This window comes from Haplochromis burtoni, unplaced genomic scaffold (genome assembly GCF_018398535.1).
Source record: "Haplochromis burtoni strain Fernald_Lab_line unplaced genomic scaffold, NCSU_Asbu1 Contig_216, whole genome shotgun sequence".
Classification (NCBI taxonomy): Eukaryota; Metazoa; Chordata; class Actinopteri; order Cichliformes; family Cichlidae; genus Haplochromis; species Haplochromis burtoni.
Window position 1 is genome coordinate 888,983 of NW_024582577.1, and position 11,899 is coordinate 900,881.

The following is an 11,899-nucleotide window of genomic DNA, read 5'->3' on the forward strand; positions in this document are numbered from 1 at the left end:
TGTTTAGTATTGTCATGTGAAACGTGCCAATTATGAAAAAATTACTGATCCTAATTAACTTAAGTGTTTATAATAATAATGACAGCAAGAACAGACTAATAAAATCAATGTCATGTGCTTTATTGCTCTCTTTTCTCTCCTGTTGCCATTTTCACTTTCTATATTCAGTAAATTTTTTATCATCAGTGCCACCTGTTAATGAGATTAATGGGCCCGAGGCTATAATGAAAGAGAGTGAGTCTCTGCTCTCCCGCATCACACGCGCGCACACACAAACAGGCACAAGCACACATTACGCAGTTCATTGGGCTGCCTCGGTGTTTCACCTGGGAGGAGCTGCTAGATGTTTGAAATGAAATGACTCTCTCTCTGTTGTCTCTTTTTGTCTTTAGCTCTTTGGCAGAGAACTAGTGCCTGCGTCTGTGTCTATGTATGCGTGTGCGCGCGTGCTCATGTCCCTGTGTGTGTTGTTCATGCAAGTGTGTGTTTCAAGGATCAGAGGTGGGAGTGAAAGCGAGGCTGTGTCCCCTGAGGGAGAGCTGTCAGTCTGACAAACCTGACATTTGAGCTGTACTGCTGTGTGGCCACAAGTCATTTCACCTTTTCTAAATGAAAACACACACACAGCCCACTGACTCGCATACACCATGCCATGCCACAGAGGTGCAGCTGTATTTTTATGATTTACCTCCTCTTTGCTCTGTTGAATTGAGGTGAGAAATGGGAGCACAATTTGAAATGTGATTTATGATCATGTCAGCAGATCCATCTCACTTCAGTCCATTGATTTCGTTTAAGGCACATTTTGAGAGTGTGGACAGCGTTTATGTAACTTAAAGAAAGCTGAGTATGTGTCTTGTTCTTTTGTTTAAAGGTATCCAGTGATTCTCTCCATAGAGAACCACTGTAGCATCCAGCAGCAAAAGAAGATTGCACAGTACCTGCGAGAAATCTTTGCAGACAAACTGGACATAGGAGATGTACTGAGTGGAGACTGCAAAACATTACCCAGTCCTCACAGCCTGCAAGGCAAGATACTCATCAAAGTAAGAATAAGTCTAAAGTGGTTAGACGAATGGAAGATGGACTGACAGTGCATGCTTTAAATGAATGAATGTCTTACTGAATTCAAATATGACGTGTCAGTTAGTACACTTGTGAATAAATGCAACTGCATCAGCTCTCCTCTCACTTCAGTGAACAAAGTAGTGTGCTGATCATATGCCAATTTTACTTCATGTGCATGAGTTCAGAAGGTACTGCAAGGCCACTAACTATTTCCAATAAACAGATGAAGTGAAGGAAGAGGAGCAGGGAGTGGGAGAGGGTGTGGAAGTGGTGCAAAACTAGGTCAATGTATTAATCATAGGCAAGAAAGAGAGAAGAACGAGACGCTAGTATATGATGAGTGAGGCTTTAAGTTTTGTTATCTGCAAACACAAAAGTCTGCAGAACTGCTGAGCTCCAGTTTAATGATTAAATTATTTTAGTTTTCGAGGCAAAATTGATTCAGAGGATCAAATCTTCTTCAGGGTGCTGGATCAAAATATAGCCTTAAAACTTTTGAAGAGAATAAATTATTTAATTGCAGCCCAACCTTGTGCCGTCTTTATGCTTTTTCTGAGATGTTGGTACAATTTTGCCTTGCACTTTATTTTTTTTGTGCTTGGATGTGTGAATATTTTTTAAAATAACCATGACAACTAATTGTAACTAGCAATGTTGAATTGAAAAATATTTTATAATACAACCTACCACATACAACATCACAACAAATCTTTGAAATATCAAAGTTTATCATCCTTATTTATTTATTTGTATTTAGCAAATTGAAAACAAAGAAACCCCAAACAGTTTCTTGTACTTATTCAAGAAACTCAATATATTGCAATTTTCCTCAAATGACAGATCATAATATAAAATTTTTAATTTTTAATAAAGTTTTTCATGAACTTAAAATTAAGTTATCTGAGGCTTGTGACATGGCACTTTGTCCTGCTGTAAGCAGCCTGTCAGCAGATGGTAAACTGGGGTCATAAAGGGATGGACATGGCCACCAACAATAGTCGGGTAGGCTGGGTGTTGGTACTTAGGGGCCCAAAGTGTGCCAAGAAAATGTTCCTCACACCATTCTATCACCAGCAGCCTGAACCATTGATACAATGCAGCATTAATCCATGCTTTTATGATATTTACACCGATTTACATTTCTGATCCTGCCATGTGAATACTCCAAGAGAAATCTAGACCTGTCGGATTATATTATTATTATTATTTTTTTAGTCCATTTAGGTGAGCCTGTGTAATGTTTCCTGTTCTCAGCTGACAGGAGTGTCTTCTGGTGTGATTTTCTGCTGCTGTAGCCCATCTGTTTCAAGTTTGACATATCATGCATTCAGAATTGCTCTTTTGCATACCAAAAAAGTTGTTATACGAGTTACTGTTGACTTCTTTTCCACTCATATCAGTCTGGTCAGTCCCTCTGACTTAAGACATCCACAAGGCTTTTTTTTTTTAACCAGAAAACTGCATATTTTCTGTGTTTCAGACCTTACTCTGTAAACTCTAGAAATAATTTTATTGGAAATTCCAAATTCCAGACCAGCCCATTTGGCACCAACCAGCAGGTCAAAGTGCACCTTTCTTCCACATTGCAATGCTTGATTTTAGCTTTAGCAGATGTGCAAATGCTATGTGCATATACTTAAATCTATCCATGCATTACTATTGGCTGGTGAGATATTTGAAGTTGACAGATGTACATAAAAGAGTGCCTGGTTAGTGTACACAAATGTTTCCTTTAGGGTAATTTTAATAGTTTTTAATTTGGCATGTGACTGCAGCCAAAGTAGGCTTCTTACCATAGTATGCTTCATGATAATTTTGTATTATGTCATTTAAACATGATTGATTTTGAAGTTTCTTTTAAGCTTGTTCACAGTACACCTCAATGTGAACAAGCAATAACAAAATATACTTACCAAATTTTTTTGAACACACAAAATCTTTTGTGTATTACTAAACTGGTGTACTTCCACAGCAATCAGATATATTCTTCAGTCGATGTAATCATATAGATAAAAGCAACAACTTAGAGTGACCTTACAATGGATGTTGCACTTGCAAGTTTATCTAAGAACATTACCATGTCTATCCTCACAAGCTTATCTGTTTAGAGCAATAGCCTCTATCAAGATGCAGGAAAAGTGTCCAGCAAAAATGATCTAAAAATTGTGGTTGATCTAAAAAGACCTGAGACCCAAGATCCTTATCCACCAGTGCAGTAGGAGTTGCCCAGAGACCCCAAGAGAGAGTACAACAAAAGCTTTCACCATTTGTTGGATTTTTTTTTATATATATATAAGAATGAGATATAGTGCAGCTTATCTGTAATGTTGAAGAAGGTCTGCATTGTTCTCTGTGAAAAGAAAACCTGGATCTGTCTTATATGGTCAGATGTCTGCAAAGTTAAAGAGCATTATTGATTTTCTATAAAGGCCCTTTGCTCCCCCATCTTTTTTGTCCCTCTGTTTGAGAGGCTTTCACCTTTCTCAATAAACCAGAAGAGCAAGAGCAGAAGAGGCCAGACAGTCACAAGACAATGAAGAAAACTGGCGTAAAGATTTTTGACAGTCACAGATAGATAGAAGGAAAGGGGATGTATTACTTGCTGAAGTGAGGGTGGTGATGTACTGCAGTAAGCATAGAGTATGCCATTGATAGTAGAAGAAGATGCTTAGAAAATTTTAACTCCCACTCACACCTCCAGAGTGGCTTACTAATGGGCTTCCACTGTGTGCTGAAAGGAGTGCTCGGAAAGCTTCTCAGAGACTCTGCAGATGACTGTTTAGAATGTATGTGGTTGCACATATGTGTGTCTTTTGTTGTCTTCTGTGCTTATATCCTTTAATTTTTGCCTGCTGAATCTAGTAAAGCATCTTCAAAAATTAGGAGGATGCTCATTATCTGCCTGTATATATTCTGGAGTCAGAGATATTGAATTGTGCTGTGTTATTCTTGGACTATCTTAGAAGTCCAAGCAGAGTGGGTGTTCATGTGTATAAAAGGGATGAGCGATGCATTTAAGACATATGCATGGGTCAAATGTCTATCCTCTCATGTCTTGGTCTGTGTTTTTTTTCCCATGCAGGGAAAACGCCTGCCTGCCTATCTGTCTGCGGATGCTGAAGAAGGGGAGGTGTCCGATGATGACAGCGCTGATGAAATTGAGGACGACTTCAAGCTCAAGAGCAGTAATGTAAGAGAGAGGAATAAATCTATGAATGATGATGTTCACACACCGAAGCATGAACCCTCAAATTATCATGTCCAAATAGACAAGTTTTTTTTGCATTACTTGAAACCTTCTTGCTTGTTTTCAGTTAGATCCTGTCATAATTTCTTGACTTTTTTTGTATCTATGCACTTAATATATACATCATTATGTTGGTAACAGTATTATAATATGATGATAATATGATTATGAGACTGTTATAATATGATGCAAACTGCATATTTCAGTTCCACATTAATAAGAAAAATAAAATAATGTAATATTACTCAGGTAAAACCACTGTCGATACAAGATATTACTTGGATTTCAGTTGAATTTTGCTTTGGTAATTAACTTGTCATTTCCATGTTATTGCAGGCTCATTTCTACGTTGTTATCACACTGTTACTATATTATTACTGAGCTGTGTGTAGGAAATGTCTCCAGATAAGTTTCTAAGCCACACTTGTTCGTACCATGAAAATCAAATAACCAGGTCAAGTAACATTGATTAATTAGCGATGAACTTAAATTATGTCAAATCATGATGTTGATAAATTTTTTATCTTAATTCAAAATGAATAACAAAAAATAATAACAAAAACAACACCCTGTCAAAAAGCAAACAGGCAAGCAAACAAAAAACAAACAAACAGTTTGCAGTGAATTAATCCCAACCGCCAAGTACAGGCACCATAAACAGAGGTTAGATAATGAGATCTAAATGGTATTGTTGTTCTAGAGGTAATGACTTCAATAATTTTTGCTTGCAAAGTTTTAATGATCGTCATTGTTGTAATGTTTTGGAATAACCGGTGCTTAATCAAGCAGGCGTAGATTCAAGTCAAAAGTAAACAGAATAAAAAATACTTTAAATGCACTTAGTACTCAGCCTGCTAGAAAATATGTCCAAGAATGCCATTAATGCCAGCTTATGATAACTGCTCTTTAGTTTTCCCTGAGCTATTTTCATAGCTATTCTTAATCATCATCATATTGTGATACAATAGTGCCATGGTCCTCCTTACAATGCTTAAAAGAGGACAAGACTCTTCCAGATGGTATAGTTGTGTAACCAAATATGGCATCATTATTCCACATTTAGCTGAGAGGCACGAGGCTGCAGATGCCACTTCAGATGATCATTGCCAATTTAAAACGGGAGATGGCAGGTTTCCACTGATGGGAGGTTTTGTATTGAGCTCATAAAACCAGTTAGCTTTCACAGCAGTCACAGCTAAACATTACAATAATAGTGTGGTGTAAGTTTTGTACAGTAATGATGCATCGGATTTGTAAAAAGGTGACTTGCATGGTCTTGATTACTCAGACTGTTTGTAAATATTTATTTTTATTGTCATTTTGAATGGAATGATGCACATACTGAGCTCCAGATATAATTCACTGAGAAAATTACTCATTCACATTCAGCCATTCATTCAGCAGGTGTACAGTTTTATACAAGATGGAGATGTTTATTCATTATCATTATCGCTTATACACTTCTGACCTGTGGAAAGGAAATCAATACTCCTCAGATATACACAAGATTATATGTGATTATATGCAGTTATCATCTTCTACTTCTATTTCTTGCAAATATATGGCACTCTGTATACAGGTTTGATTTATAGCAGTTTGGTGTTGCAATTTCAGGTGCTTTGCATTAGCGATAAGGTGTGCTCCTGCTTCAAAAAGGCATTAGTCTACACCACACTGAAAGCGTTTTCCTTTTGTCTCTTCTTTCACCTAGGGCAATGGTCACCACCAGGTGGTGGAGTCTCACATCAGAAAGAAACTGGACTCTCTTTTAAAGGAGTCTCGGATCGGAGACAAGGAAGACACTGACAGCTTCAGCATCAGAGCTTTGCTCCGAGCCACACACCAGGGTCTTCAGAAGAATCTGCGGCAGGTAAAGTTCAAGGCGATGTGTGGGGATGAGTATGGAGGAAAGTTATACTTGTTAACAGATGAAGATGTCAGGGTTCCTGGGTCGTTGACCCAGTGATTTCAGTTTGTTCATGTTCAGTTTAGTTCGCCACATTAATGTTCTCACTTCCTGTTGTTTCCCCGTGTCAGCTTGTCTCCCGTGTCATTAGTCAGATTATGTTCAGCCCTGTACTCACCTGTTTCCAATCATTGTCATCATTCAATCTGTGTATTTAAGTTCCTCGGTTTCACCAGTTCTCTGTCGTGTCATTGATGTCGATGTCGTCCCTCCGTCTGTATGTTCAGTTAGTCAGTCAGTCAGTCAGCCAGCCAGTCAGTCCTTTGTTCATTCATTCAGTCAGCCAGCCAGCCATTTCCTCCCTCTGTAGTGTTTGCTCACTCCTTCGGCAAAAAACATCCACCTTCACCTACTTGCCTGTGAGTCCAGCGTTTGGGTCCTCCTTCTCTCATCCACGACACCACCCCTGACAGAAGAGAAGAAATCAAGGGGATACAACTAGGCCATGGGATTAGTCATGGAGGGGGATGGAGAAAATAAAGAGGCAGACTAGTTACTGCACCAAACACACTAACCAAATACATGAAAACACAGAGACACACACATCTGTCTGAAGGATCTTATGTTTCCACCCACGTAATCCAAATTCATCCAAAGGCTGTCAAAACAGACTGAAAGTGATGAGAAACTAAATGTCTGCAGTGTTACTTAATATTTAATTTCCCTGCTTGCCTCTCGTGCTATTTTTAGAAGCTTCAGTTTCCTGACAGCCATTTTAATGTAGTGGGTGTTGTGCATCGGGGTTTCCTATTCATTTTATTCTACTCATGATTGGCTGGTGATACCCTTCACCTCATTTTGTCACCACACATTTTTACTTATTTATTTCTAGGTGTTACTTACTGTACTTTTTTTTTCTTTTTTCCCACCCACTTATCAGTTGTATTGTGCTGTACTGGCTAATGTCTTTTATATGCATCTCTTGAGATTTAGGGTTTAAGTGACTCACTTGGGTGCTAATGTGACTGTTATAAGATTCACACCAAATGATTCTCATGCACAAATCTAAAAAAGTGAACAGAAATATGAAAGCCTCTGAATGCATTTTTTTTTAAATATATATTTTAGAGCTCCAGAGGGGTTCTGAAGAAATCCCAAAGCAGATCGTTCATCACGACACTCAAACAGAAGGTAAGAAGCATAGAAAAGGAGGTGGCTTTATGTGCTTGTTTCTTATTCTGTTTATCTGGGGTCCCAAAATGTAATTCATCTTTGTTCAGCTTCAGGTTAGGTTGTAATCAGTTATTTTCCTTCTTAGAATATTAAACCACTTTCGAATGATCTTTTTTGGGAGGGGAAACTAATATTCAGCAGGATGAGATTTTGTTTTATTTGAATGGCAGACCAAACTTGCCCCAAGAAATCAATGCTGTCTTTGTGCATGAAGGAAAAATGTGCAAGCCTGCACTAAACGGCTGAAATCAATGAGTCTCTTGTCAGAACAGCCAGCCTGACTGAATTCACCCAGGGTGGTGATTTAACATGCTCCATCAGCTCAACAGCAGAGCTGCAGTTTGTTGTATTTATATTGTGTTTTTCTCTTTATTTTGAACCCTCAAATTATCATGTCCAAATAGACATGTTCTTTTGCATTACTTGAAACCTTCTTGCTTGTTTTCAGTTAGATCCTGTCATAATTTCTTGACCTTTTTTTTGTATCTATGCACTTAATATATACATTAAACAATCTGTATCACAAATAGAAATATTGGAGTTGTCTTTCAATGAGTAAAATGAAAGGTGTTCTTGGGTGACTGATTACACTTCCAGTGTGCTTGATCATCTTATTTTCATGTTATTGTCTTTCCCTGTCACTGATGGTTTGCACTTTTTTAACAGCATGCATAATAACACAACATGCTCTCATACGATCCATAATAATGACTATTATCAACATGTTCAGACAATGTTTTGACTGACACAAATATAAAGAAAACAAAATTGTAAAGCTAAAATTGGCTGCTTTTAAGAATAGCTTTTCTTTGCAATTGTTTTTCCATCAAAACACTAGTGACAATATTTAGAAATGTAAATAAATGGCATCTACTCTAACGTCCTTGAAAAATATAAAATTCAAAAAATGCATTTACTTATATTCTCAATGGAAATAATTGGAAGTCGTAGCACTTTTTTAAAATAACAGCTGTGCAATAATAATGGTGGGTAATAGGGTGGAAACAAGAAGGTAATAAGATGAAAATAGCAAGTTATTATCACTTGATTACCAAAAATAATTTCATATTATTAAATAGGTATTATCTTGTACCAACAATATTTGCATCACAGTAATATTACCCATAATATGGAAACCAATATATGCTTATTAGGCAAAACCAGTTAGCAACAGAATATCATTATGTTGGTAACAGTATTATAGCTTCAGTTTCCTGACAGCCATTTTAATGTAGTGGGTGTTGTGCATTGGGGTTTCCTATTCATTTTATTCTACTCATGGTTGGCTGGTGATACCCTTCACCTCATTTTGTCACCACACTTTTTTACTTATTTATTTCTAGGTGTTACTTACTGTACTTTTTTTTCTTTTTTCCCACCCACTTATCAGTTGTATTGTGCTGTACTGGCTAATGTCTTTTATATGCATCTCTTGAGATTTAGGGTTTAAGTGACTCACTTGGGTGCTAATGTGACTGTTATAAGATTCACACCAAATGATTCTCATGCACAAATCTAAAAAAGTGCACGTGAACAGAAATATGAAAGCCTCTGAATGCATTTTTTGCACGAAGCAAACTAGATATAGAATGTTAACTAGTCAGATTTTACTGTAGATATTTTAACTGTCATGTATGGCTGGAGCAGTCAGGAAATGGACCCAAATGCAGACACTTGTGCACGGAAAATAAACTTTGAACGACAGCTTTTCTTCTTGCTAGAGGAACATCCTTCATAACATAAATTTACAGAAAAACAAACCAAAACCCTGAGAATAAAACTAAGAACAAAAAACAGGGCAACTAAAAACATGGAGAGACTCACAGTACATGAGGAAGTATGACATGCCAAACGGCAAAGGAAAACACAGGGCTTAAATACATGCGGGAGTAACGAGGGAATAGGAAACAGGAGGGAAACACAGCTGGGACTAAATAGATATAATAAGACAAGGACACAGGACAAGGACTATCAAAATAAAACAGGAAACACAGGACAGTTGAGGACAGTGCAGACTTCACAAGGGGACATGGTTGACAGGGAAGACAGATCTAAACATAGATACAGAACTAAACCTAAGAACCAGGAATCCAAAAGACACAGATTTGATACTGAGGAGACACAGGGAACATGGAACACAGAACAGTAACCAAGAGACTAGAACCTAAGTAGCAATGAAATCAAAGACTATATAATAATACAAAATATAAAACACTGGGTCACCGACTGTGTGGATCTTCTTATAGTCTCTGTGCTACACCAAGCCTGACTGTGTTAGTGCTGCATTGTATTCACTGTATATAAGAAAAAGACCAGCTCTTCTTCTAGGCAAGAGCTAGTGTTACACAACCTTAACACAAAATTTATACCAGCTCATCAAATAATTACAATATTGCAATGCATTTTAGGAACAACCCTGAAAATGAACATAATTGTTTATCAACACTTCTTTAAAATAGTTTGGAAAAAAAGCCACACAACTTTAAAGCCTTCTTGAAGGTAGTGCTTACCTCAAAGCTGTTATGTTAGACTACATATGTTTTTATTAAGCAGAATTTTAATTTGGTGCAACCTTGCCACACTGTTTGCTCTATTTCATCATCAGAGACAGCTCTCTAACTGATAAGCATCACTTACAAGAAGTGAAACAGAAGCAACTGCTGCTTTCTTTTAGTTGAAAGCTTCTTTTGAAGTCATTTATAGCAAATGCTAATGTAAATGACACTTTATGACACATTAAAAAAAACAAACCCAGAATTTTTAACTCTGGCACTAGAGGAATGGTTAAGCTTAGTTTCTGACATGTTAAATTCTACATAAAGAGAACGGTCCCTGCACACACCATAAACTAGTGATGCAAAGTTTTATGAGTAATCACCTTTATCCTTCGATTAAAGATTTCCATCTTGATGAGAGTAGTCTCATCCATTGAGCACAAGAGGTCATTGAATATTTTAATGAGTATGGAAATTATGTGAATCTAAGTTACGGCCTTTAAACTCGTCATCTTCTTGAACAGTGCTTTTTACCACCATCATCGAAACATTAAATCAACAAGTATGCTTTGGAAAAAAACGGTACTTCCAGCTAACGGTAGCTTAGGAAACTCATAGAATCCATGTTTTTGTGATGGTCTATGCCACTATGTTAGTTTTTTCTTTGTCACATACCTTTGAATTATAATTGTAGATATAAAGCATACTAATATGCATATACAAATTTTAATTTTCTTTATGGTAAATTTCTCCTATAGAGTGTGGCCGACTGTAAAAAAAATCTAGTGAAACTGATTACAATGCTTCTCAGTTCTTCAGCATGATTTCAATTTACCATGCATTTAACGCAAGTTTGTGTCAGTTTTAAGAGGGTGGTGGTTTTTGAAAAGATTCCCTAAACATTTCCACATTCCTCAGTTTGGTTATTTCTCTCTCTCTAGCCATTCGCTTTCTTTTACCTTCCTCACTTTCCTCTACTGCCCACACACATCTACTCTTCATTCTTTTATGCCTCCCTCTTTGCATTTTGTGCACCCTCCCACGTGTGTGTATATATCTGTTCACACATGGGTGCAAGTAATCTGCTGGTAGGCAGCCTTAACCCTGTAATTACTCTTAGAACAGACTAGCTAAACGCACAACAAAACTAAGAAAACAGAAAACAATTTATTCAAAAAAAGTCTCGCAGTGATTGAGTATGCTATGTATGACACATCCACTGGCATGCACAATCACACACTCAAACATACTGCAACAGCCACAGGCTTTATGGATATTAGATATGTTTTTGTTTATACTTTTTATTTAGAGGGCAAACCTTTACAGTAGTGTAATTGTGTGTTTGTTTACATATCTCTGTCTCTTCACTATCCAGAGGCACTCCAAATCCAGGCTGACATGCCAAAGCATGGACAAGGAAGAAGATGGTCAGGAGAGGTCTGGGAGGGAGGCTGGAGGACAGTTCAACAGGTGACCTTTGAACCACTTCATCACAATACTGACAATCTCTGACAGCTGAGAGGTTGGATACTTGCTGACTGCTGGGAGCATGAAACAATCCAGGTCACTGGTAGTGCCATGCAAACACTGAAGCTTCTCCAAACAAATATTGTATGTTTGCTGGAGAAGACTTTGTTTTTGTGGAGAAAAGATTATGTAGAAAGTTTAAGGAGTCAAGTCTGGAGCTACCACCAGCATCAAAGATTTTTTGGGTGACTGTATTTAACAGTCACCCTTTTCCACTTTTCTCAAATTTATCTGTAATGTTGAGCCTGCATGCCCTGCTGTGCAATTATGCCTTCCTTACCCTGATTTTACTGACTTCCTACAAAAGCCCAATAATACCAAGGGTCTAGGATGCATGAAACTGGCGCCATAACAGAATGCATCACATAATAATAATAACAATAACAATAACAACAACAACAACAACAACAACAACAACAACAA

The 11,899-nt window shown here is 37.4% G+C and overlaps 1 protein-coding gene across 6 annotated transcripts in view; it reads left to right on the forward strand.

Moving 5' to 3' along the window:
- plch1 (phospholipase C, eta 1) overlaps positions 1–11,899 on the forward strand; it is a 71,705-nt gene that overhangs the window by 47,093 nt on the left and 12,713 nt on the right. For all 6 annotated transcript variants that reach the window (XM_005937911.3, XM_005937912.3, XM_005937909.3 and 3 more), the window contains 5 exons: positions 875–1,046; positions 4,151–4,258; positions 6,027–6,185; positions 7,350–7,412; positions 11,325–11,419. In XM_005937911.3, coding sequence (XP_005937973.1) covers positions 875–1,046; positions 4,151–4,258; positions 6,027–6,185; positions 7,350–7,412; positions 11,325–11,419 — 597 coding nt within the window. The remainder of the gene's footprint in view (positions 1–874; positions 1,047–4,150; positions 4,259–6,026; positions 6,186–7,349; positions 7,413–11,324; positions 11,420–11,899) is intronic.